General features: G+C 38.5%; 1 protein-coding gene across 1 annotated transcript; it reads left to right on the plus strand.

Moving 5' to 3' along the window:
- Window positions 1-5,085: 5,085 nt before the first annotated feature.
- On the plus strand, window positions 5,086-6,552 carry LOC128436476 (golgin subfamily A member 6-like protein 22). Its single transcript, XM_053418201.1, has 2 exons — window positions 5,086-6,350; window positions 6,534-6,552. The coding sequence occupies exon 1, from the start codon at window positions 5,152-5,154 to the stop codon at window positions 6,208-6,210; it is 1,059 nt and encodes a 352-aa protein (XP_053274176.1). The 5' UTR covers window positions 5,086-5,151; the 3' UTR covers window positions 6,211-6,350; window positions 6,534-6,552.
- Window positions 6,553-26,010: the final 19,458 nt, after the last annotated feature.

A 26,010-nucleotide genomic window follows, 5' to 3' on the forward strand; every position in this document is an offset into this window, starting at 1 on the left:
TTTTTTTAATTTTATTTTTATTTATTTGCGCAGCAGGATGTGCGCTGCAGGATGTGCGCACCACATAATTTGCGCCCCACAGGATGTGCAAGCAAGGTTTTTTATTAGTTATATTTAAATATTTTTTTTTGTAAAAATGTTTTAATATTATTTTTATTTATGTGCGCAGCAGGATGTGCGCCGCAGGATGTGCGCCCCACAGAATTTGCGCCCCACAGGATGTGCAAGCAAGGTTTCTTATTAGTTATATTTAAATATTTTTTTTTGTCAAAATGTTTTAATATTATTTTTATTTATGTGCGCAGCAGGATGTGCGCCGCAGGATGTGCGCCCCACAGAATTTGCGCCCGACAGGATGTGCAAGCACAGTTTTTTTATTTATTTGATTTACATATATTTTTTTGTAAAAATGTTTTAATATTATTTTTATTCATGTGCACAGCAGGATGTGCGCCACAGGATGTGCGCCCCACAGAATTTGCGCCCCACAGGATGTGCAAGCACAGTTTTTTTATTAATTTGATTTTAAAAAAAAAATTGTAATTTGTTTTTAATATTATTTTTATTTATGTGCGCAGCAGGATGTGCGCCGCAGGATGTGCGCTCCACAAAATTTGCGCCCCACAGGATGTGCAAGCACAGTTTTTTTATTAATTTGATTTAAATATTTTTTTTTGTAAAAATGTTTTAATATTATTTGTATTAATGTGCGCAGCTGGATGTGCGCCGCAGGATGTGCGCCCCACAGAATTTGCGCCCCACAGGATGTGCAAGGACAGTTTTTTTATTAATTTGATTAAAAAAAAAAAATTGTAATTTGTTTTTAATATTATTTTTATTTATGTGCGCAGCAGGATGTGCGCTGCAGCATGTGCGCCCCACAGAATTTGCGCCCCACAGGATGTGCAAGCACAGTTTTTTTATTAATTTGATTTAAATATTTTTTTTTGTAAAAATGTTTTAATATTATTTTTATTTATGTGCGCAGCAGGATGTGCGTCCCACAGAATTGGCGCCCCACAGGATGTGCAAGCACAGTTTTTTTATTAATTTGATTTAAATATTTTTTTTTGTAAAAATGTTTTATTTTATTTTTATTTATGTGCGCAGCAGGATGTGCGCCACAGGATGTGCGCCCCACAGAATTTGCGCCCCACATAATTTGCGCCCCACAGGATGTGCAAGCACAGTTTTTTTATTAATTTGATTTAAAAAAAAAAAAAATTGTAAATTTTTTTAAATTTTATTTTTATTTATTTGCGCAGCAGGATGTGCGCTGCAGGATGTGCGCACCACATAATTTGCGCCCCACAGGATGTGCAAGCAAGGTTTTTTATTAGTTATATTTAAATTTTTTTTTTTGTAAAAATGTTTTAATATTATTTTTATTTATGTGCGCAGCAGGATGTGCGCCGCAGGATGTGCGCCCCACAGAATTTGCGCCCGACAGGATGTGCAAGCACAGTTTTTTTATTAATTTGATTTAAAAAAAAAAAATTGTAATTTGTTTTTAATATTATTTTTATTTATGTGCACAGCAGGATGTGCGCTGCAGGATGTGCGCCCCACATAATTTGCGCCCCACAGGATGTGCAAGCACAGTTTTTTTATTAATTTGATTTAAAAAAAAAAAAAATTGTAAATTGTTTTTAATATTATTTTTATTAATGTGCGCAGCTGGATGTGCGCCCCACAGAATTTGCGCCCCACAGGATGTGCAACCACAGTTTTTTTATTAATTTGATTTAAAAAAAAAAATTGTAATTTGTTTTTAATATTATTTTTATTTATGTGCTCAGCAGGATGTGCCCCGCAGCATGTGCGCCCCACAGAATTTGCTTCCCACAGGATGTGCAAGGACAGTGTAGGGGCCAAAATGCATATTTGGTCCGTTTGTTTATTGTTTATTTTGAAAGGTTAGTCACACTGTTTTGGAGCATGTCACTTCCGTTTGATTGACACATGGGTGTGGCTTAATCTATATACCTGGGCAGTCAGATCAGCGGAGGGGGAGAAAGGGGGTTAGTGGCGCACCTGATTATATTTTCTGTTTAGCGTCGTCGTCGTCGTCGTCGTCGTCATCGTCAAACAACCATGTTTGCATTCATCAATTGTCATTCGGTCTACAGCAATAAAATTCTCAAACTATATTCATCACCGGACTTGGATTCATTGTACGACGCGTAACAGCCTGGAGCCCACTAAAGCCTCTTAGCGGCCTTTTATAGGAAAACGGACGCTATATTTAGTAAACAGAAATAATCCAAAAACACCACGGGAGTCAACGTTGCTCTTATCGCTTGGATCTCGATGTTTTGGACGGAACGAACTATGCAACAGGGGACTCTTCTGCGGACGCCTGGAATCAGAGACACATAATTGACTGCAGCAGCGGTGTAACGCGGAAGTGACAGCAGCGCATCACAGCCATCAGAATCGGTATGTTTGTTAATCCTTCTGTGTAGTTGTTTGAAGTTGAACACAGTTTGGAAAGGCTGCCGTTTTGTCCATTGGGGACTGTTTGTTTGGGCTTGTGTTGCGCGTGCTTGGTTTGTCGCGATCGGCAATTGTTTGGGCTGATTGGAGGACTGCGTGATGAGCAGTGGCCGCCGTTTGCTGTACTGTGCTGTTGTGTTGGAAATCGCATTGTGACTGAATCAATGTCATTGCGGATTGCATTGTGTGTGTTGCTCTGTGCTTTGGTGAATTGTGCACGTTGAAAGTTCACATAATGAGTGACTCAAATGAAATGGAAATTACGGAGAAGAGAACGGTCAAGCTTACAGCCAAAGCGCTGGCTTGCAAAATGGAAACTCTTCAAAAGCAATGTCAATCAAATGTGAAAAAAATGAAAGAGCTCTCACGTGAAATTAAAGGGCTCATGAAAAATGATGAAAATGCAAAGAAAGTGCAATTCAAACTGAATGAACTCAAACAACTGTATGAAAATGCAAATGCAGCACATGAGTCAGTGATTGTTTTACTTCCCAAAGAGGAAAAGGTAACCCAAAAGGAGTGGTTTGGACGCATAATAAAACACAACACAGACTTCATTGATGATGTAAAGACATGGCTCTCTGAGATTGAAAGACACTTTCAACAAGCAAGAAAGGTGACTGAAGATGTGTTTGCTGCACAATCAGTCATCTCTCCCATTCCACCTGAAGAGGGAGCACCTGTTGCACCTGTTGAATTAAAGGAAAATATACCACACTCTGATGTTCCAGCTGCCATTCCTTCCCAACAGAATAAAGCAATATCTGACATGCAGGATGAAATAAAGCCAAGTGACAGTGTGTCAAATATTACCAACAGGAGTCACAAATCACATTCTTCATGCTCAAGATTTTCCACCACCTCATCTGCATGCATCAAGGCTGAGGCTGAAATGGCTGCTCTTATTGTAATACAACAAATGCTAAAAGATAAACATGCCATAGAAGCACAAGAGGAGGAGCTAAGGAGGAAAAAGGAGCAACTGGAGCTGGATGGGAATCTTGCTGCTACAATGGCAAAAATGAAGATTCTTGGAGCCTCAAGTAGATCTGGTGTGCGTAGCCACAGATCAAGAGTGTCAGATGGTATGAACTCGTATATGGAGAAAAAACAACGTGAAAAGAAAACACAAATGATTGCCACTGCTGACGGAGACATTAATCAAACCCAATCTCTCTCCACAGTGCCAGTGACAATTCAGTCAAATACATTAACTATGGATGCACATGTTACAATACCAACAACATTGCCTGCTCCAAGCAATGGTGAACAGAGCAACATGCTTAACATCATGGAAAAGCAAAATGACATCACTGCATTAATGATTCAACAACAGTCTCTCTCTCTTTAATGCCCAAGAAGGAGATTCGTCGTTTTGATGGTGACCCACTTCAATTTCAAACATTCATAAAATCCTTTGAACACAACATCGAAAGCAAGAACCCAAACCCCACAGATTGTCTTTATTATCTGGAACAATATACCGAAGCACAACCAAGAGAAATGGTGAGGAGCTGCCTTCATATGACCGCAGATAGAGGATTCAGGAAGGCAAAATCCTTACTGCAGGAGCACTTTGGCAACGAGCATAAAATTGCTACAGCCTACATGGAGAAGGCTCTTTCATGGTCGTCAATTAAACCAGATGACACAAAAACACTACAAGCATACACTCTGTTTCTAAGAGGATGTTGCAATGCCATGGAAGATGTCAACAACATGCAAGAGCTCAACATGTCTGCTAACCTGCTAATTATAATTAAGAAGCTGCCATATCGACTGAGGGATAAATGGAGATCTGTGGCATGTGATTTTCAGGAAAGGTACAACCAAAGAGCTACCTTCAGGGATCTGGTAAATTACCTTGAAAAACAAGTGAGGATTGCAACTGATCCAGTATTTGGAGACATCAGAGACACTCCCACACCAAGCAAGGATGGAAGAGGTTTTATGTCAAAACCACCTCATCCAAAAATCAAAGGAAGTACATTTGCAACCACTGTGACAGTTGCACATGAGAAAAATGGAAATGGACCTAGGAAAATGGAGAGTTGGCCGGCTGTAAAAAGGTGTTTGTTCTGTGGAGGTGGACATGCTTTGGAGGTGTGTTTCCTATTGGAAAAGAAAGCACATCATGAGAAAATCACTTTCCTTAAAGAAAATGGAGCCTGCTTTGGTTGTCTGCAGAAAGGACACATGAGCAAGGACTGCAGGAAGCGACTCAGCTGCAACATATGCAATTTGAAGCATCCTCAGATGCTGCATATCCACCAAAGAAGATTTGAAATGGACAAACATCATCCTCAAACAAAGGAAGAAGCTGACATCAGAGCCATAGCCTCGGTACAGACAAGTGGTCTTACTGGGGCCGGTGAAGACAATTGCAAACTCTCCATAGTGCCTGTGAAAGTAAAGGCCAAGAAGGGGAATACAACAGTGCATACATATGCATTCCTTGACCCGGGAAGCACTGCGTCATTTTGCACATTGGGGCTAATGAATAAGCTCAATCTCCAGGGAAGAAAATCAAATATTCTTCTGAGAACAATGGGTCAAAAGAAGGTCGTTGAAACCAGCATTGTTTCAGGCCTAGAGGTTACAGGACTTCATGGCACTGATTTCTGTGATCTCCCATGTGTGTACACTCAGAAGACTATGCCTGTGCACAAAGGGAACATCCCACATCAAAATGACATCAATCAGTGGCATCATTTAAAGAATATTCACTTACCTGAACTGGACTGTGAGATTGAGTTGCTGATTGGCTCCGATGTACCAAAGGCTCTGGAACCACTTCAAGTCATCAGGAGTGTGGGAGATGGACCATATGCCGTCAAAACAATGCTCGGCTGGACAGTTAACGGACCTCTGGGAAGAAAAGAAGATGAAAGGAAACCAGAAGAAGCTGTTGAGAGACTGGCTGAGCAGAAAAGAAGACAAGATGAGGAAGAAAGAAAAAGGATTGAAGAAGAGAAGGTTAGACGAGAGGAAGAGCAGAGGTTGAGGAGCCAAGAAGAAGCTCTTGAGAGGTTGGCTGAGGAGAAGCGGAGACAGGCTGAAGAAAGAAAAAGGATTGAAGAAGAAGAGAAAGTTAGACGGGAGGAAGAGCAAATGATTTTGAGGAAGAGACAAGAAGAGGAGGAGCAGGTTAGGAGAGAAGAACAACAACAGCGTGAGAGACTAGAGGAGGAAAAGAAGAGACGAGAGGAACAAGAAAGAAAGAGAGTTGAGGAGGAAAGGATTAGGATGGAGGAAGAGAGGGTCCAGGAAGACAGGAGGAGAGAAGAGAGTATCAGGAGACAAGAGGAAGAGTGTAGGTTAGCCCAGGAAAAGAGAAAGGAAGAAGAAAGAATAATTGAGGAAGAGAAAGTGAGAAGACGGGAGGTGGAAGAATGTGAGGCAAAGAGGAAACTACAGGATCAAGAAAAGAAGCAACAGGAGGAAAGGATTTGGAAAAGGTGGATTAAGGAGTATCTTCCCCAACTGCAAGAACGACAGAAATGGTCCAACATAAGACGCAACTTCACACCAGGAGACATCGTCATCATTGTGGATGATTCAGCGCCTCGCAACTCCTGGTTGACTGGAGGGATTGTGGAGACCATTATGGACAAAAAGGGACTTGTACGTCAGCTTCGGATCAAGTCAAAGACCGGATTTCTGACCAGGCCCATCACCAAAGTCTGCCTACTACTGGAGGCAGCGGATCATTGACTGACGCAAACTGACTTTTGACCCCTTGACTTTGTTCCTGAACACTTGACTTTGATTAATCACTCTTTCCTTGGACAACGTATATCGGATTACAAATAATGAAGAAAGAAAATATATTTACATACTATGTTGATTGTTATGTCAAATTTGTAATTATTATTTGAAACATAATAATTAGGGGCCGGAATTGTAGGGGCCAAAATGCATATTTGGTCTGTTTGTTTATTGTTTATTTTGAAAGGTTAGTCACACTGTTTTGGAGCATGTCACTTCCGTTTGATTGACACATGGGTGTGGCTTAATCTATATACCTGGGCAGTCAGATCAGCGGAGGGGGAGAAAGGGGGTTAGTGGCGCACCTGATTATATTTTCTGTTTAGGGTCGTCGTCGTCGTCGTCATCGTCAAACAACCATGTTTGCATTCATCAATTGTCATTCGGTCTACAGCAATAAAATTCTCAAACTATATTCATCACCGGACTTGGATTCATTGTACGACGCGTAACAGCCTGGAGCCCACTTAAGCCTCTTAGCGGCCTTTTATAGGAAAACGGACGCTATAGACAATTTTTTTATTAATTTGATTTAAAAAAAAAAAATTGTAATTTGTTTTTAATATTATTTTTATTTATGTGCGCAGCAGGATGTGCGCTGCAGGATGTGCGCCCCACATAATTTGCGCCCCACAGGATGTGCAAGCACATTTTTTTATTAATTTGATTTAAATATTTTTTTTTGTAAAAATGTTTTAATATTATTTTTATTCATTTGCGCAGCAGGATGTGCGCCGCAGGATGTGCGCCCCACAGAATTTGCGCCCCACAGGATGTGCAAGGACAGTTTTTTTATTAATTTGATTTAAAAAAAAAAATTGTGATTTGTTTTTAATATTATTTTTATTTATGTGCGCAGCAGGATGTGCGCCACAGGATGTGCGCCCCACAGAATTTGCGCCCCACAGGATGTTCAAGCACAGTTTTTTTAATAATTTGATGTAAATATTTTTTTTTGTAAAAATGTTTTAATATTATTTTTATTTATGTGCGCAGCAGGATGTGCGCCGCAGGATGTGCGCCCCACAGAATTTGCGCCCCACAGGATGTGCAAGCACAGTTTTTTTATTAATTTGATTTAAATATTTTTTTTTGTAAAAATGTTTTAATATTATTTTTATTCATGTGCGCAGCAGGATTTGCGCCGCAGGATGTGCGCCCCACATAATTTGCGCCCCACAGGATGTGCAAGGACAGTTTTTTTATTAATTTGATTTAAAAAAAAAAAAATTGTAATTTGTTTTTAATATTATTTTTATTTATGTGCGCAGCAGGATATGCGCCACAGGATTTGCGGCCCACAGAATTTGCACCCCACAGAATGTGCAAGCACAGTTTTTTTATTAATTTGATTTAAATATTTTTTTTTGTAAAAATGTTTTAATATTATTTTTATTCATGTGCGCAGCAGGATGTGCGCCCCACATAATTTGCGCCCCACAGGATGTGCAAGCACATTTTTTTTATTAATTTGATTTAAAAAAAAAAATTTGTAATTTGTTTTTAATATTATTTTTATTTATGTGCGCAGCAGGATGTGCGCCGCAGGATGTGCGCCCCACAGAATTTGCGCCCCACAGGATGTGCAAGGACAGTTTTTTTATTAATTTGATTTAAAAAAAAAAATTGTAATTTGTTTTTAATATTATTTTTATTTATGTGCGCAGCAGGATGTGCGCCGCAGGATGTGCGCCCCACAGAATTTGTGCCCCACAGGATGTGCAAGCACAGTTTTTTTATTAATTTGATTTAAATATTTTTTTTTGTAAAAATGTTTTAATATTATTTTTATTCATGTGCGCAGCAGGATTTGCGCCGCAGGATGTGAGCCCCACAGAATTTGCGCCCCACAGGATGTGCAAGGACAGTTTTTTTATTAATTTGATTAAAAAAAAAAATTGTAATTTGTTTTTAATATTATTTTTATTTATGTGCGCAGCAGGATATGCGCCGCAGGATTTGCGGCCCACAGAATTTGCGCCCCACAGAATGTGCAAGCACAGTTTTTTTATTAATTTGATTTAAATATGTTTTTTTGTAAAAATGTTTTAATATTATTTTTATTCATGTGCGCAGCAGGATTTGCGCCGCAGGATGTGCGCCCCACAGAATTTGCGCCCCACAGGATGTGGAAGCACAGTTTTTTTATTAATTTGATTTAAATATTTTTTTTTGTAAAAATGTTTTAATATTATTTTTATTTATGTGCACAGCAGGATGTGCGCCCCACATAATTTGCGCCCCACAGGATGTGCAAGAACATTTTTTTTATTAATTTGATTTAAAAAAAAAAATTGTAATTTGTTTTTAATATTATTTTTATTTATGTGCGCAGCAGGATGTGCGCCGCAGGATGTGCGCCCCACAGAATTTGCGCCCCACAGGATGTGCAAGGACAGTTTTTTTATTAATTTGATTTAAAAAAAAAAATTGTAAATTGTTTTTAATATTATTTTTATTTATGTGCGCAGCAGGATGTGCGCAGCAGGATGTGCGCCCCACATAATTTGCGCCCCACAGGATGTGCAAGCACAGTTTTTTTATTAATTTGATTTAAATACTTTTTTTGTAAAAATGTTTTAATATTATTTTTATTTATGTGCGCAGCAGGATGTGCGCCCCACTTAATTTGCGCCCCACAGGATGTGCAAGCACAGTTTTTTTTTAATTTGATTTAAATATTTTTTTTTGTAAAAATGTTTTAATATTATTTGTATTAATGTGCGCAGCTTGATGTGCGCCGCAGGATGTGCGCCCCACAGAATTTGCGCCCCACAGGATGTTCAAGCACATTTTTTTTATTAATTTGATTTAAATATTTTTTTTTGTAAAAATGTTTTAATATTATTTTTATTCATGTGAGTAGCAGGATTTGCGCCACAGGATGTGAGCCCCACAGAATTTGCGCCCCACAGGATGTGCAAGGACAGTTTTTTTTATTAATTTGATTTAAAAAAAAAAATTGTAATTTGTTTTTAATATTATTTTTATTTATGTGCGCAGCAGGATATGCGCCGCAGGATTTGCGGCCCACATAATTTGCGCCCCACAGAATGTGCAAGCACAGTTTTTTTATTAATTTGATTTAAATATTTTTTTTTGTAAAAATGTTTTAATATTATTTTTATTCATGTGCGCAGCAGGATTTGCGCCGCAGGATGTGCGCCCCACAGAATTTGCGCCCCACAGGATGTGCAAGCACAGTTTTTTTATTAATTTGATTTAAATATTTTTTTTGTAAAAATGTTTTAATATTATTTTTATTTATGTGCGCAGCAGGATGTGCGCCGAAGGATGTGCGCCCCACAGAATTTGCGCCCCACAGAATTTGTGCCCCACAGGATGTGGAAGCACAGTTTTTTTATTAATTTGATTTAAATATTTTTTTTTGTAAAAATGTTTTAATATTATTTTTATTTATGTGCACAGCAGGATGTGCGCCCCACATAATTTGCGCCCCACAGGATGTGCAAGGACAGTTTTTTTATTAATTTGATTTAAATATTTTTTTTGTAAAAATGTTTTAATATTATTAGTATTTATGTGCGCAGCAGGATGTGCGCCGCAGGATGTGCGCCCCACAGAATTTGCGCCCCACAGGATGTGCAAGGACAGTTTTTTTATTAATTTGATTTACAGAAAAATAAATTGTAATTTGTTTTTAACATTATTTTTATTTATGTGCGCAGCAGGATTTGCGCCGCAGGATGTGAGCCCCACAGAATTTGCGCCCCACAGGATGTGCAAGGACAGTTTTTTTATTAATTTGATTAAAAAAAAAAATTGTAATTTGTTTTTAATATTATTTTTATTTATGTGCGCAGCAGGATATGCGCCGCAGGATTTGCGGCCCACAGAATTTGCGCCCCACAGAATGTGCAAGCACAGTTTTTTTATTAATTTGATTTAAATATGTTTTTTTGTAAAAATGTTTTAATGTTATTTTTATTCATGTGCGCAGCAGGATTTGCGCCGCAGGATGTGCGCCCCACAGAATTTGCGCCCCACAGGATGTGGAAGCACAGTTTTTTTATTAATTTGATTTAAATATTTTTTTTTGTAAAAATGTTTTAATATTATTTTTATTTATGTGCGCAGCAGGATGTGCGCCCCACAGAATTTGCGCCCCACAGGATGTGCAAGCACAGTTTTTTTATTAATTTGATTTAAAAAAAAAAATTGTAATTTGTTTTTAATATTATTTTTATTTATGTGCGCAGCAGGATGTGCGCCGCAGGATGTGCGCCCCACAGAATTTGCGCCCCACAGGATGTGCAAGGACAGTTTTTTTATTAATTTGATTTAAAAAAAAAAATTGTAATTTGTTTTTAATATTATTTTTATTTATGTGCGCAGCAGGATATGCGCCGCAGGATTTGCGGCCCACAGAATTTGCGCCCCACAGGATGTGCAAGCACAGTTTTTTTATTAATTTGATTTAAATATTTTTTTTTGTAAAAATGTTTTAATATTATTTTTATTTATGTGCGCAGCAGGATTTGCGCCGCAGGATGTGCGCCCCATAGAATATGCGCCCCACAGGATGTGCAAGGACAGTTTTTTTATTAATTTGATTTAAATATTTTTTTTGTAAAAATGTTTTAATATTATTTGTATTTATGTGCGCAGCAGGATGTGCGCCGAAGGATGTGCGCCCCACAGAATTTGCGCCCCACAGGATGTGCAAGGACAGTTTTTTTATTAATTTGATTTAAAAAAAAAAATTGTAATTTGTTTTTAATATTATTTTTATTTTTGTGCGCAGCAGGATTTGCGCCGCAGTCTGTGCGCCCCACTTAATTTGCGCCCCACAGGATTTGCAAGCACAGTTTTTTTTTAATTTGATTTAAATATTTTTTTTTGTAAAAATGTTTTAATATTATTTGTATTAATGTGCGCAGCTGGATGTGCGCCGCAGGATGTGCGCCCCACAGAATTTGCGCCCCACAGGATGTTCAAGCACATTTTTTTTATTAATTTGATTTAAATATTTTTTTTTGTAAAAATGTTTTAATATTATTTTTATTCATGTGCGCAGCAGGATTTGCGCCGCAGGATGTGAGCCCCACAGAATTTGCGCCCCACAGGATGTGCAAGGACAGTTTTTTTATTAATTTGATTTAAAAAAAAAAAATTGTAATTTGTTTTTAATATTATTTTTATTTATGTGCGCAGCAGGATATGCGCCGCATGATTTGCGGCCCACAGAATTTGCGCCCCACAGAATGTGCAAGCACAGTTTTTTTATTAATTTGATTTAAATATTTTTTTTTGTAAAAATGTTTTAATATTATTTTTATTCATGTGCGCAGCAGGATTTGCGCCGAAGGATGTGCGCCCCACAGAATTTGCGCCCCACAGAATTTGTGCCCCACAGGATGTGGAGGCACAGTTTTTTAATTAATTTGATTTAAATATTTTTTTTTGTAAAAATGTTTTAATATTATTTTTATTTATGTGCACAGCAGGATGTGCGCCCCACATAATTTGCGCCCCACAGGATGTGCAAGGACAGTTTTTTTATTAATTTGATTTAAATATTTTTTTTGTAAAAATGATTTAATATTATTAGTATTTATGTGCGCAGCAGGATGTGCGCCGCAGGATGTGCGCCCCACAGAATTTGCGCCCCACAGGATGTGCAAGGACAGTTTTTTTATTAATTTGATTTACAGAAAAATAAATTGTAATTTGTTTTTAATATTATTTTTATTTATGTGCGCAGCAGGATGTGCGCCGCAGGATGTGCGCCCCACAGAATTTGCGCCCCACAGGATGTGCAAGGACAGTTTTTTTATTAATTTGATTTACAAAAAAATAAATTGTAATTTGTTTTTAATATTATTTTTATTTATGTGCGCAGCAGGATGTCTGCCGCAGGATGTGCGCCCCACATAATTTGCGCCCCACAGGATGTGCAAGCACAGTTTTTTTATTAATTTGATTTAAATATTTTTTTTTGTAAAAATGTTTTAACATTATTTTTATTTATATGCGCAGCAGGATGTGCGCCGCAGGATTTGCGCCCCATATAATTTGCGCCCCACAGAATGTACAAGCACAGTTTTTTTATTAATTTGATTGTAATATATTTTTTTGTAAAAATGTTTTAATATTATTTTTATTCATGTGCGCAGCAGGATTTGCGCCGCAGGATGTGCGCCCCACAGAATTTGCGCCCCACAGGATGTGCAAGGACAGTTTTTTTATTAATTTGATTTAAATATTTTTTTTGTAAAAATGTTTTAATATTATTAGTATTTATGTGCGCAGCAGGATGTGCGCCGCAGGATGTGCGCCCCACAGAATTTGCGCCCCACAGGATGTGCAAGGACAGTTTTTTTATTAATTTGATTTAAATATTTTTTTTGTAAAAATGTTTAAATATTATTTTTATACATGTGCGCAGCAGGATTTGCGCCGCAGGATGTGCGCCCCACAGAATTTGCGCCCCACAGAATTTGCGCCCCACAGGATGTGCAAGCACAGTTTTTTTATTAATTTGATTTAAAAAAAATTGTAAATTGTTTTTAATATTATTTTTATTTATGTGCGCAGCAGGATGTGTTCCGCAGGATGTGCGCCCCACAGAATTTGCGCCCCACAGGATGTGCAAGGACAGTTTTTTTATTAATTTGATTTAAATACTTTTTTGGTAAAAATGTTTTAATATTATTTGTATTTATGTGCGCAGCAGGATGTGCGCCGCAGGATGTGCGCCCCACAGAATTTGCGCCCCACAGGATGTTCAAGCACAGTTTTTTTATTAATTTGATTTAAATATTTTTTTTTGTAAAAATGTTTTAATATTATTTTTATTCATGTGCGCAGCAGGATTTGCGCCGCAGGATGTGAGCCCCACAGAATTTGCGCCCCACAGGATGTGCAAGGACAGTTTTTTTATTAATTTGATTTAAAAAAAAAAAATTGTAATTTGTTTTTAATATTATTTTTATTTATGTGCGCAGCAGGATATGCGCCGCAGGATTTGCGGCCCACAGAATTTGCGCCCCACAGAATGTGCAAGCACAGTTTTTTTATTAATTTGATTTAAATATTTTTTTTTGTAAAAATGTTTTAATATTATTTTTATTCATGTGCGCAGCAGGATTTGCGCCGCAGGATGTGCGCCCCACAGAATTTGCGCCCCACATAATTTGCGCCCCACAGGATGTGCAAGGACAGTTTTTTTATTAATTTGATTTAAATATTTTTTTTGTAAAAATGTTTTAATATGATTAGTATTTATGTGCGCAGCAGGATGTGCGCCGCAGGATGTGCGCCCCACAGAATTTGCGCCCCACAGGATGTGCAAGGACAGTTTTTTTATTAATTTGATTTACAGAAAAATAAATTGTAATTTGTTTTTAATATTATTTTTATTTATGTGCGCAGCAGGATGTCTGCCGCAGGATGTGCGCCCCACATAATTTGCGCCCCACAGGATGTGCAAGCACAGTTTTTTTATTAATTTGATTTAAATATTTTTTTTTGTAAAAATGTTTTAACATTATTTTTATTTATATGCGCAGCAGGATGTGCGCCGCAGGATTTGCGCCCCACAGAATTTGCGCCCCACAGAATTTGCGCCCCACAGGATGTGCAAGCACAGTTTTTTTATTAATTTGATTTAAAAAAAATTGTAAATTGTTTTTAATATTATTTTTATTTATGTGCGCAGCAGGATGTGTGCCGCAGGATGTGCGCCCCACAGAATTTGCGCCCCACAGGATGTGCAAGGACAGTTTTTTTATTAATTTGATTTAAATACTTTTTTTGTAAAAATGTTTTAATATTATTTTTATTTATGTGCGCAGCAGGATGTGCGCCCCACTTAATTTGCGCCCCACAGGATGTGCAAGCACAGTTTTTTTTTAATTTGATTTAAATATTTTTTTTTGTAAAAATGTTTTAATATTATTTGTATTAATGTGCGCAGCTGGATGTGCGCCGCAGGATGTGCGCCCCACATAATTTGCGCCCCACAGGATGTTCAAGCACAGTTTTTTTATTAATTTGATTTAAATATTTTTTTTTGTAAAAATGTTTTAATATTATTTTTATTCATGTGCGCAGCAGGATTTGCGCCGCAGGATGTGAGCCCCACAGAATTTGCGCCCCACAGGATGTGCAAGGACAGTTTTTTTATTAATTTGATTTAAAAAAAAAAAATTGTAATTTGTTTTTAATATTATTTTTATTTATGTGCGCAGCAGGATATGCGCCGCAGGATTTGCGGCCCACAGAATTTGCGCCCCACAGAATGTGCAAGCACAGTTTTTTTATTAATTTGATTTAAATATTTTTTTTGTAAAAATGTTTTAATATTATTAGTATTTATGTGCGCAGCAGGATGTGCGCCGCAGGATGTGCGCCCCACAGAATTTGCGCCCCACAGGATGTGCAAGGACAGTTTTTTTATTAATTTGATTTACAGAAAAATAAATTGTAATTTGTTTTTAATATTATTTTTATTTATGTGCGCAGCAGGATGTGCGCCGCAGGATGTGCGCCCCACAGAATGTGCAAGGACAGTTTTTTTATTAATTTGATTTAAAAAAAATTGTAAATTGTTTTTAATATTATTTTTATTTATGTGCGCAGCAGGATATGCGCCGCAGGATTTGCGGCCCACAGAATTTGCGTCCCCACAGAATGTGCAAGCACAGTTTTTTTATTAATTTGATTTAAATATTTTTTTTTGTAAAAATGTTTCAATATTATTTTTATTTATGTGCGCAGCAGGATGTGTGCCGCATGATGTGCGCCCCACAGAATTTGTGCCCCATAGGATGTGCAAGGACAGTTTTTTTATTAATTTGATTTAAATATTTTTTTTGTAAAAATGTTTTAATATTATTTTTATTTATGTGCACAGCAGGATGTGCGCCGCAGGATGTGCGCCCCACTTAATTTGCGCCCCACAGGATGTGCAAGCACAGTTTTTTTTTAATTTGATTTAAATATTTTTTTTTGTAAAAATGTTTTAATATTATTTTTATTCATGTGCGCAGCAGGATTTGCGACGCAGGATGTGAGCCCCACAGAATTTGCGCCCCACAGGATGTGCAAGCACAGTTTTTTTATTAATTTGATTTAAAAAAAAAAAAATTGTAATTTGTTTTTAATATTATTTTTATTTATGTGCGCAGCAGGATGTGCGCCGCAGGATGTGCGCCCCACATAATTTGCGCCCCACAGGATGTGCAAGCACAGTTTTTTTATTAATTTGATTTGAATATTTTTTTTTGTAAAAATGTTTTAATATTATTTTTATTTATGTGCACAGCAGGATGTGCGCCCCACATAATTTGCGCCCCACAGGATGTGCAAGCACAGTTTTTTTATTAATTTGATTTAAATATTTTTTTTGTAAAAATGTTTTAATATTATTTTTATTTATGTGCGCAGCAGGATGTGCGCCGAAGGATGTGCGCCCCAAAGAATTTGCGCCCCACAGAATTTGCGCCCCACAGGATGTGCAAGCACAGTTTTTTTATTAATTTGATTTAAATATTTTTTTTTGTAAAAATGTTTTAATATTATTTTTATTTATGTGCGCAGCAGGATGTGCGCCGCAGGATGTATGCCCCACAGAATTTGCGCCCCACAGGATGTGCAAGGACAGTTTTTTTATTAATTTGATTTAAAAAAAAAAAATTGTAATTTGTTTTTAATATTATTTTTATTTATGTGCGCAGCAGGATGTGCACCGCAGGATGTGCGCACCACAGAATTTGCGCCCCACAGAATTTGCGCCCCACAGGATGTTTAAGCACAGTTTTTTTATTAGTTTGATTTAAATGTTTTTTTTTTGTAAAAATGTTTTAATATTATTTTTATTCATGTGCGCAGCAGGTTGTGCGCTCACAGAATTTGCGCCCCACAGGATGTACAAGGACAGTTTTTTTATTAATTTGATTTAAATATTTTTTTTGTAAAAATGTTTTAATATTATTTTTATTTCTGTGCGCCGCAGGATGTGCGCCCCACAGGATGTGCAAGCACAGTTTTTTTATTAATTTGATTTAAAAAAAAAAACTTGTAAATTTGTTTCAATATTATTTTTATTTATGTGCGCAGCAGGATGTGCGCCCCACAGAATTTGCGCCCCACAGGATGTGCAAGCACAGTTTTTTTATTAATTTGATTTAAATATATTTTTTTGTAAAAATGTTTTAATATTATTTTTATTTATGTGCGCAGCAGTATGTGCGCAGCAGGATGTGCGCCCCACAGAATTTGCGCCCCACAGGATGTGCAAGGACAGTTTTTTTATTAATTTGATTTAAATATATTTTTTTGTAAAAATGATTTAATATTATTTTTATTTATGTGCGCAGCAGTATGTGCGCAGCAGGATGTGCGCCCCACAGAATTTGCGCCCCACAGGATGTGCAAGCACAGTTTTTTTATTAATTTGATTTAAATATTTTTTTTTGTAAAAATGTTTTAATATTATTTTTATTTCTGTGCGCTGCAGGATGTGCGCCCAACAGGATGTGCGCCCCACAGGATGTACAAGGACAGTTTTTTTATTAATTTGATTTAAATATTTTTTTTTGTAAAAATGTTTTAATATTATTTTTATTTCTGTGCGCCGCAGGATGTGCGCCCCACAGGATGTGCAAGCACAGTTTTTTTATTAATTTGATTTAAATATTTTTTTTTGTAAAGATGTTTCAATATTATTTTTATTTATGTGCGCAGCAGTATGTGTGCAGCAGGATGTGCGCCCCACAGAATTTGCGCCCCACAGGATGTGCAAGCACAGTTTTTTTATTAATTTGATTTAAAAAAAAAAAATTGTAAATATTTTTTAATATTATTTTTATTTATGTGCGCAGTAGGATGTGCGCCGCAGGATGTGCGCCCCACATAATTTGCGCCCCCCAGGATGTGCAAGGACAGTTTTTTTATTAATTTGATTTAAAAAAAAAAATTGTAATTTGCTTTTAATATTATTTTTATGTATGTGCGCAGCAGGATGTGCGCCGCAGGATGTGCGCCCCACAGAATTTGCGCCCCACAGGATGTGCAAGCACAGTTTTTTTATTAATTTGATTTAAATCTTTTTTTTTGTAAAAATGTTTTAATATTATTTATATTTATGTGCGCAGCAGGATGTGCGCTGCAGGATGTGCGTCCCAAAGAATTTGCGCCCCACAGGATGTGCAAGCACAGTTTTTTTATTAATTTAATTTAAATATTTTTTTTGTAAAAATGTTTTAATATTATTTTTATTTATGTGCGCAGCAGGATGTGCGCCCCACAGAATTTGCACCCCACAGGATTTGCAAGCACAGTTTTTTTATTAATTTGATTTAAATATTTTTTTTTGTAAAAATGTTTTAATATTATTTTTATTTATGTGCGCAGCAGGATGTGCACCGCAGGATGTACGCCCCACAGAATTTGCACCCCACAGGATGTGCAAGCACAGTTTTTTTATTAATTTGATTTAAAAAAAAAAACTTATAAATTTGTTTTAATATTATTTTTATTAATGTGCGCAGCTGGATGTGCGCCGCAGGATGTGCGCCCCACAGAATTTGCGCCCCACAGGATGTGCAAGCACAGTTTTTTTATTAATTTGATTTAAATATTTTTTTTTTGTAAAAATGTTTTAATATTATTTTTATTTATGTGCGCAGCAGGATGTGCGCTGCAGGATGTGCGCCCCACATAATTTGCGCCCCACAGGATGTGCAAGCACAGTTATTTGTGCAGGCACCACTAGGCAGTGCATTGCATGGCGCAACGCGCAAAAAAATTGCGATAACGTTGCCAAAAACGTACAATGGGAACACTGAAAATCAATGTTTTTAGACCGTTTTTTTTGTCACTAAAACTGCTCTCAAATCCCCAAACAGAGGTCCTCAGACATGATTTTTATATATTTGAGGTGGTGAGATTGTTTCCTTCGCAGACATGTCACTCTCAAATCTCTCGGACCTGTGCTTATATCTGCATCGAAAAATCGAAGAATTACTTCCGGATCGATCTCTCATTGGAGCCCCATGTTAATTCTGAAGATTTTTCTGAAAAGATTAAAACTGAAAAATAAAACGTAAATCGCTCCCACGGCCCCATTTCTCAGCTCTCATGAATAAAAAATATATCTGGTTGCAGTGTAAACTATTGTGATTCTCAAAATGTTTTCATTTTCCAGGACTTATAGTTTTTGAGTAGGAAGTATTTGTTTGATGACGGTGCTAGAGTGTGAAAAAATGTCTCTCTCATTAAAACTAATGAAAATCTTAGGAGGAGAATTTATGAAATGAGAAGTACGTTTCTAAACTGCTCGTACAGCCTCATTTTTTGGCTCTAATCAATAATATAGATATGTACTCGTTCATCCAAGCCTTGTGTTTCTAACGGTGTTTTAATTTCTCAGATAGGAGTTTCAGATTTTCAATTAGAGCATTTTGTTCGGGACCTTCTCCTCAGGTCTGATGTCTGCCTCTCTCACGACAAACCTGCTGTAATCAGGGAGTCACACACGCAGAGGGAGGGGGGCCAAAAGGGACACTGAGATCTATTTTTAGACTGCACAGGTGGTAATCAGCACTGCAGGTAGTTCAGTCTGTAGAGCAGAGGGACAATAACACAGAGGTGGAGATTTCAAGTCTCAGTGTGGGTAAGACACAAACATTGAATTTTTTTCTTTGTCTTTCAAGGGGGAACTGTTGAATTCTTTAAATAATCAACTGTCAATGATATCTAAAGTCAATGTGATTGGATTAGTGGGTTGAGCCGCTGACTCAGTGATCCACTGGTTGTGAGTCTAAACCATCAGAAGCCAAAAATTACTTTTGAACAAATATATTAATATATCTGGTTGTAGTGTCAAGCCTTGTGGTTCTCAAAATGTGTTCATTTTCCAGATAGGACTTATCGTTTTTGAGTAACAAGTATTTGTTTGATGACTGATGATAGCAAAAGGAGGAGATTTATGAAATGAGAACTACGTTTCTAAACTGCTTGCATGGCTTCATTGTTTGGCTCTAAATAATGATATAGATATGTACTTATCCGTCCAAGTGTTGTGGTTCTCAGGGTGTTTTCATTTCACGGATAGGAGTTATATATTTTCAATTAGAGCATTTTGTTTGGGACCTTCTCCTCAGGTCCAATCTGTCACTCTGTGTCACAGGTGCGTCGTTAGTGAAGTCACACACGCTGAGGAGGGGGACCAGAGGGGGAAAGGAGACAGTGAGATCTATTTACAAACTACTTCAAAGGTGTTAATCAACACAGGTGGTTCAGTGGGTAGAGCAGAGGGGCAGTGACCCAGAGGTGAAGATATCAAGTCCAGGTGAGGGCAGGTCTAACATTGTTTTTCAGAAGGGGACTATTGAACTCTTTAAATATACAACCTTCAATGATTTGAACTACGATGTGATTGGCTCTTCATCCGATTCCTGTTTTAGTGTGAATGAAGTGATAGGGATAGCGCCACCTAGTGGTCTGTGTGAAAATGAAGTTTTAGCAATCGACCCCAAAATTCTGTCACATGATCTGAGTCAACACCTGATGAAGTCAAGACTATTACTGCATACACACTAATAGTGATAGCGCCACCTAGTGGTCAAGGTGAAAATTAAGTTTTAGCAATCTGCCACAAATTGGACACACTTCATCAGATTCCTGACCTAAAGAGACCTATGAGTGTGTATGCAGTCCAATTTTCAATTAGAGCATTTTGTTCGGGACCTTCTCCTCAGGTCTGATGTCTGCCTCTCTCACGACACACCTGCTGTATTCAGGGAGTCACTCACGCAGAGGGAGGGGCCAAAGGGGACAGTCAGATCTATTTTTAGACTTCACAGGTGGTAATCAGCACTGCAGGTAGTTTATTCAGTAGAGAAGAGGAACAGTAACACAGAGGTGGAGGTTTCAAGTCCAAGTGTGGGTAAGACACAAACATTACATTTTTTTCTTTGTCTTTCACGGGGGAACTGTTGAATTCTTTAAATAATCAACTGTCAATGATATCTAAAGTCAATGTGATTGAATTAGTGGGTCTGCCGCTGACTCAGTGATCCACTGGTTGTGAATTCAAAACCAACAGATGCCAAAAATTACTTTCGAACAAATATATGAATATATCCGGTTGTAGTGTCAAGCCTTGTGATTCTCAAAATGTTTTCATTTTTCAGATAGGACTTATAGTTTTTGAGTAACAAGTATTTGTTTGATGACAGCGTTAGAGTGTGAAAAAAATGTATCTTCAATTAAAACTAATGATGGGAAAAGGAGGAGATTTATGAAATGAGAACTACGTCACTAAACTGCTCGCATGGCCTCATTTTTTGGCTCTAAACAATGATATAGATGTTGGGCCAGAGCCCAGCGGATGGCCACTAGACACAGGTCAGAGGTTAACACAAAGACAATCTAAACAAAGGCCTGTATAAATCAAGGCCTTGTGGAATATTCCTATCTACCTGTGAGTACTTTTTCCTGGCAGTTTCGAGAAACCCTAGCAGGTTTCAAGGCCCTCGCAGGAACACGGGCGCCCTGCTGGGTCTGAAGAGCCCAAGGGGGGAGCCACCAAACACTGGAGCCGAGGGTGAACAAAGAGTTGTTAAACTTTTGGAGGGAAACCATTCTCAAGCAGGCCCAAGAATCTCCCCCTGGTGGTGGAAAATGTTCTGGGAATGCCTTGGAACCCCCGCTGAGTTCCAAGCCCCGCCCACTCAGATCGATTCCTGACAAATCAATTGGCCGATGTCCTATGACCAGCTCCTCAAGGAGGAGGACCTCGCAGGTAGAATAAAACCACTGAGACATCAAATAATCGCTGCCATTTTACCCTGCTCTGAAGACGTCAACAGACCCCTCCGGGTCTTCAGATGATTTAATTGCTAAAGGGGGCAACCTTAACTTTTAGTTTATCAGCCCATTCCCAATTCCCTGAAGATAGAGCTGACCTTTCCAGTTAGTTGATCCGGAGGTAATTTTAGGGAGCAATTACTGACGTTTGTTTTATATCCATTTTCTTTTATTTCTTTATTCAGTCGACGTTTTGTTTTGATAGGACTTTTTGTTATTTTAACTTGAAAGAGATCGCCACAGGAAGTCCACTCGCAGGCCGAGATCATAGACTTTCTTTTTCACGATCCCCACAACTGCGCCACAGCTGATCATCCCTGCAGAAGAGACGAGGCCGAATTCCGTCCCAAGAGCAAGAGAAGTTCGCTCTTTTCGGCCCAGCGCTAACCTCCTTTGTAAACACGAGACCCACCGGAGCCCGCTTAAGAGGCCAGGACTTCACTCATCTGCTTTCCAGGAATTCGCAGTTCGTGCAGGCATCCTGAGGTTAACAACGAGATTCACTGGACTTCTGGAAAATCCGCGCGCCACGCGCAAGCAACACCGCGAAGGTCACAGTAAGAGGCTTTATTGTCTGGACAGAGACTAGTTTAAATACTTAGCGTGTCATGTTATTTGAGTGTGTTTGTTTGTAGATCGCTGATCTGTTTTTAGCCGTGTAACGCGCGGCGAACTGGAGACGTCACATCCGGTTCCTTTGTCTACTATGTTCTGAGAAGCGCGCGTAACAAGTCGGCACTTCCTTTTTTACGTGTTACCGTCAGAGATATTGTGCGGAGATTTACATCTGTTAAAAGACAAATCTCACGTAACTGGACTGCCCGCTTCGCCGGAAGTTTGTCTCTGACGATGGTTTGAGAGCTTTCCTGATCTCTCTCTATCTCTCCCTCTCTTTTCTCCTAAACCTGTTTTTACACACGTCCCGACCTACACTTACATATTATATATATTATATAATACATCTCGACGCCATTCGGCTCCAGAACCGGGAGATAAGAAATCTCTTTGTCTAAAGATCCCCCTTTGTTAAGGTCAGTGACCGGCAGCCATTTTGCTTTTCGCAACGTGGCTTCACTTAGGAAACCTCCATCTTGTACGTAACATCTTGATCACGGCCAGACTACGTCACCACATGATCTTGTCATTACGCCATAGCCACTCCCCTTTCTCTTTCTCAGACACACACACACACACACATAGAGACACACACAGACAGACAGACACACACGATCACACACACACACACACACCAGTAGATACTCAGTATTACATGTGTGACAATTGTGATAAGTGCTGCTGCTGCTGTTGCCATCTTTGAAATATTGGAGTTTGTTAAATGAAGAATCATTGAAATAACATTAACTTTATTTCCCCTTTTCAATAAATACTTTTGTAATTAAAGTATTTGTATTTCTGTGATTATTTGTACATGTGTATGTGAATACAGCTGGATTACTATAGCCTATGCTCGAACTTAAAACCCTTCATTGTTTATTATATAATCATTAATATTAAATATTGAGATTATTAATTTAACTTTTATCACTTGAGACTGATAACTATAGTTTGACTAGTTGGTCCCTGTAACCAGGGTGGTGCCCCGCTACGATAAGCAATGATTACAGATTGTATTATTCTTAATTGATAATTTTATTGTTTTCATTAATTATTTAACCATTATTAATGGATAACTGTATCATTTCTAATTAATTATTTTACTATTCTTAATTAATAGCTTTATAATTTTTTTAAATTTTTTAATAAATAATTCCTATTTTAATAATCATTTCTCATGATTATTAATAATTAGCCAACGTCAAATCTACTACTACAATTGCACAACATAGATATGTCCTTGTTCGTCCAAGCCTTGTGATTGTCACGGTGTTTTCATTTCACGGACAGGAGTTATAGATTTTGAATTAAAGCATTTTGTTTGGGACCTTCTCCTGAGGTCTGATGTCTCCCTCTCATTCTCGCACACCTGCGGTAATTAGTGAGTTACACACGCTGAGGAGGGGGGCCAAATGGGGAAAGGGGAGAGTGAGATCTTTAAATAAACTACTGCACCTGTGTTAATCAACACTATAGGTGGTGCAGTCAATAGAGCAGAGGGACAGTGACCCAGAGGTTGTCTGTTCAAGACCCCCTGTGTGGGTGGGACTTAAACAGATTTTTTTTCTTTGTCTTTCAGGGGGGAACTGTTGAACTACAATGTGATTGGCTCTACATCAGATTCCTGTATTAGTGTGTATGAAGTGACAATGATAGCCCCACCTGGAGGTCGGTGTGAAAATTAAGTTTAATCAATCGTCCCCAAAATCCTGTCACATAATCAGAGCCCTGACCTGAAGAGATCTATGAGTGTGTATGCAGTGTTAGTGATAGCGCCACCTACTGATCAAGTCCGTTGCTCTCTCTTTTATACCAGCCAGTTTATCTCTCTCTCTCTCTCTCTCTCTCTCTCGGTCTGTCTATCTCTCTCTTAAAGCAACCTGTCTGTGTCTCTCTCTCTCTCTTTCTCTTTTATACCAGCCATTCTCTCTATCTCTCTCTCTCTCTCTCTCTCTCTCTCTCTCTCTCTCTCTCTCTGGGTCTCTCTCTCTCTGGGTCTATCTTTATCTGTCTCTGTCTCTCTCTCTCAAATTGACACTGTCTGTCGCTCTTCCCCCTAAAAAAAAAATATTTAGTCTGGAACCGGCAAATTCTAGGCACTAGGGATGCACCGATATGGAAATTCTTGGCCGATACCGATATTTAAAATAACAATCTGGCCGATAGCCGATACCGATACCGATATTTGTTTATTTTCTTTTTGTTGTTATTCATTCACCCTTTTGTGCCAGAAAAATAATTAAATCATTATTTAGAAAGCACTATTTAAAAAAATTTCAGCCCTTCATCACTCTTATCTTTTAATGAGCACAGATTGAATCAAATTTATGAAACAATCTTTGATTTAACTAAACTTTATTTAACAGAGACATATTATGCCCATTTTACCGCAAGTTGAAATGGTTCCTTGGGATCTTAATGAAATGTCTGTAACATATTTTGGTCAAAATACCACAAGGATAATTTAAAACAGCACCTTTTTACCCTGTCTAAAACAGCCCTGTTAAAGTATCATTATAGAGAACGCTCTTCTCATTGATTTACGGTAGCAGTATTGCCCGTTTATTAGATATGTTACGGCTTCTGTGTGTATGACGTATGTTGTCAATTCCCTTGTTACCTGGGCATGAGATGGATGAATAGAGCCGATGCACATGAGAATAAAGTACTTAAACAGACGCTATGCTCATACTTTTTACACCAAGTTACACTGCGTGAGTCAAGATAACTTAACAAGCCCTCCTCAGTTTTACCTGTTTTGAGTGTCGGGCAGAAATCACATCGCGTCAACACCCACCGTGGCCCTTCGCGATGCTTGTTTTAATTAAACAGTCGGATTCCCCTGGTCCGCACCAGTTCTCAGTCAGCTGCTAGGCGCCAGCCGGAGGGTTCCCCCAGCGGTCGCCGTAGCTGAGGTGATCCGCGAGAAGGGCCCGTCCAGAGTGGCCGCCGCTGACCGCGTACCCGGTCCCCTCCAACGGCCCGCCTTCCGCGCCGGCGATGGACACCGCCCCGCGGTACAAGAGAAAGAAAGCCCCCCCCCACCAGTGACGCCGTGAGGTGCCACCGGATGAGGACCTCCCGATGCCGCACACTGAGCCTCCGGCGGCGCGGAGAGGAGGGCGACGGAGGGACTGCTCCCCCAGCCGCGGCACGTGCCCAGCGGTTTTACCACAAATATGAACATCGGCCAATGATATCGGTGAAAGTCAAGTTTATTACCGATAAGCCGATATCAGTAAACGAGGCGAATATCAGCCGCTACCGATGTTCGGCCGATAAATCGGTGCATCCCTACCAGGCACCCATTTGAAATTTCTCGGCAGGAGGAATTTTCTTGTTTGATTTAAATATTTTTTTTTTGTAAAAATGTTTTAATATTATTTTTATTCATGTGCGCAGCAGGTTGTGCGCCGCAGGATGTGCGCCCCACAGAATTTGCGCCCCACAGGATGTGCAAGCACAGTTATTTGTGCAGGCACCACTAGGCAGTGCATTGCATGGCGCAACGCGCAAAAAAATTGCGATAACGTTGCCAAAAACGTACAATGGGAACACTGAAAATCAATGTTTTTAGACCGTTTTTTTTGTCACTAAAACTGCTCTCAAATCCCCAAACGGAGGTCCTCAGACATGATTTTTATATATTTGAGGTGGTGAGATTGTTTCCTTCGCAGACATGTCACTCTCAAATCTCTCGGACCTGTGCTTATATCCGCATCGAAAAATCGAGGAATTATTTCCGGATCGATCTCTCATTGGAGCCCCATGTTAATTCTGAAGATTTTTCTGAAAAGATTAAAACTGAAAAATAAAACGTAAATCGCTCCCACGGCCCCATTTCTCAGCTCTCATGAATAAAAAATATATCTGGTTGCAGTGTAAACTATTGTGATTCTCAAAATGTTTTCATTTTCCAGGACTTATAGTTTTTGAGTAGGAAGTATTTGTTTGATGACGGTGCTAGAGTGTGAAAAAATGTCTCTCTCATTAAAACTAATGAAAATCTTAGGAGGAGAATTTATGAAATGAGAAGTACGTTTCTAAACTGCTCGTACAGCCTCATTTTTTGGCTCTAATCAATAATATAGATATGTACTCGTTCATCCAAGCCTTGTGTTTCTAACGGTGTTTTAATTTCTCAGATAGGAGTTTCAGATTTTCAATTAGAGCATTTTGTTCGGGACCTTCTCCTCAGGTCTGATGTCTGCCTCTCTCACGACAAACCTGCTGTAATCAGGGAGTCACACACGCAGAGGGAGGGGGGCCAAAAGGGACACTGAGATCTATTTT

Source organism: Pleuronectes platessa, unplaced genomic scaffold, assembly GCF_947347685.1.
Source record: "Pleuronectes platessa unplaced genomic scaffold, fPlePla1.1 scaffold_29, whole genome shotgun sequence".
Taxonomy (NCBI): Eukaryota; Metazoa; Chordata; class Actinopteri; order Pleuronectiformes; family Pleuronectidae; genus Pleuronectes; species Pleuronectes platessa.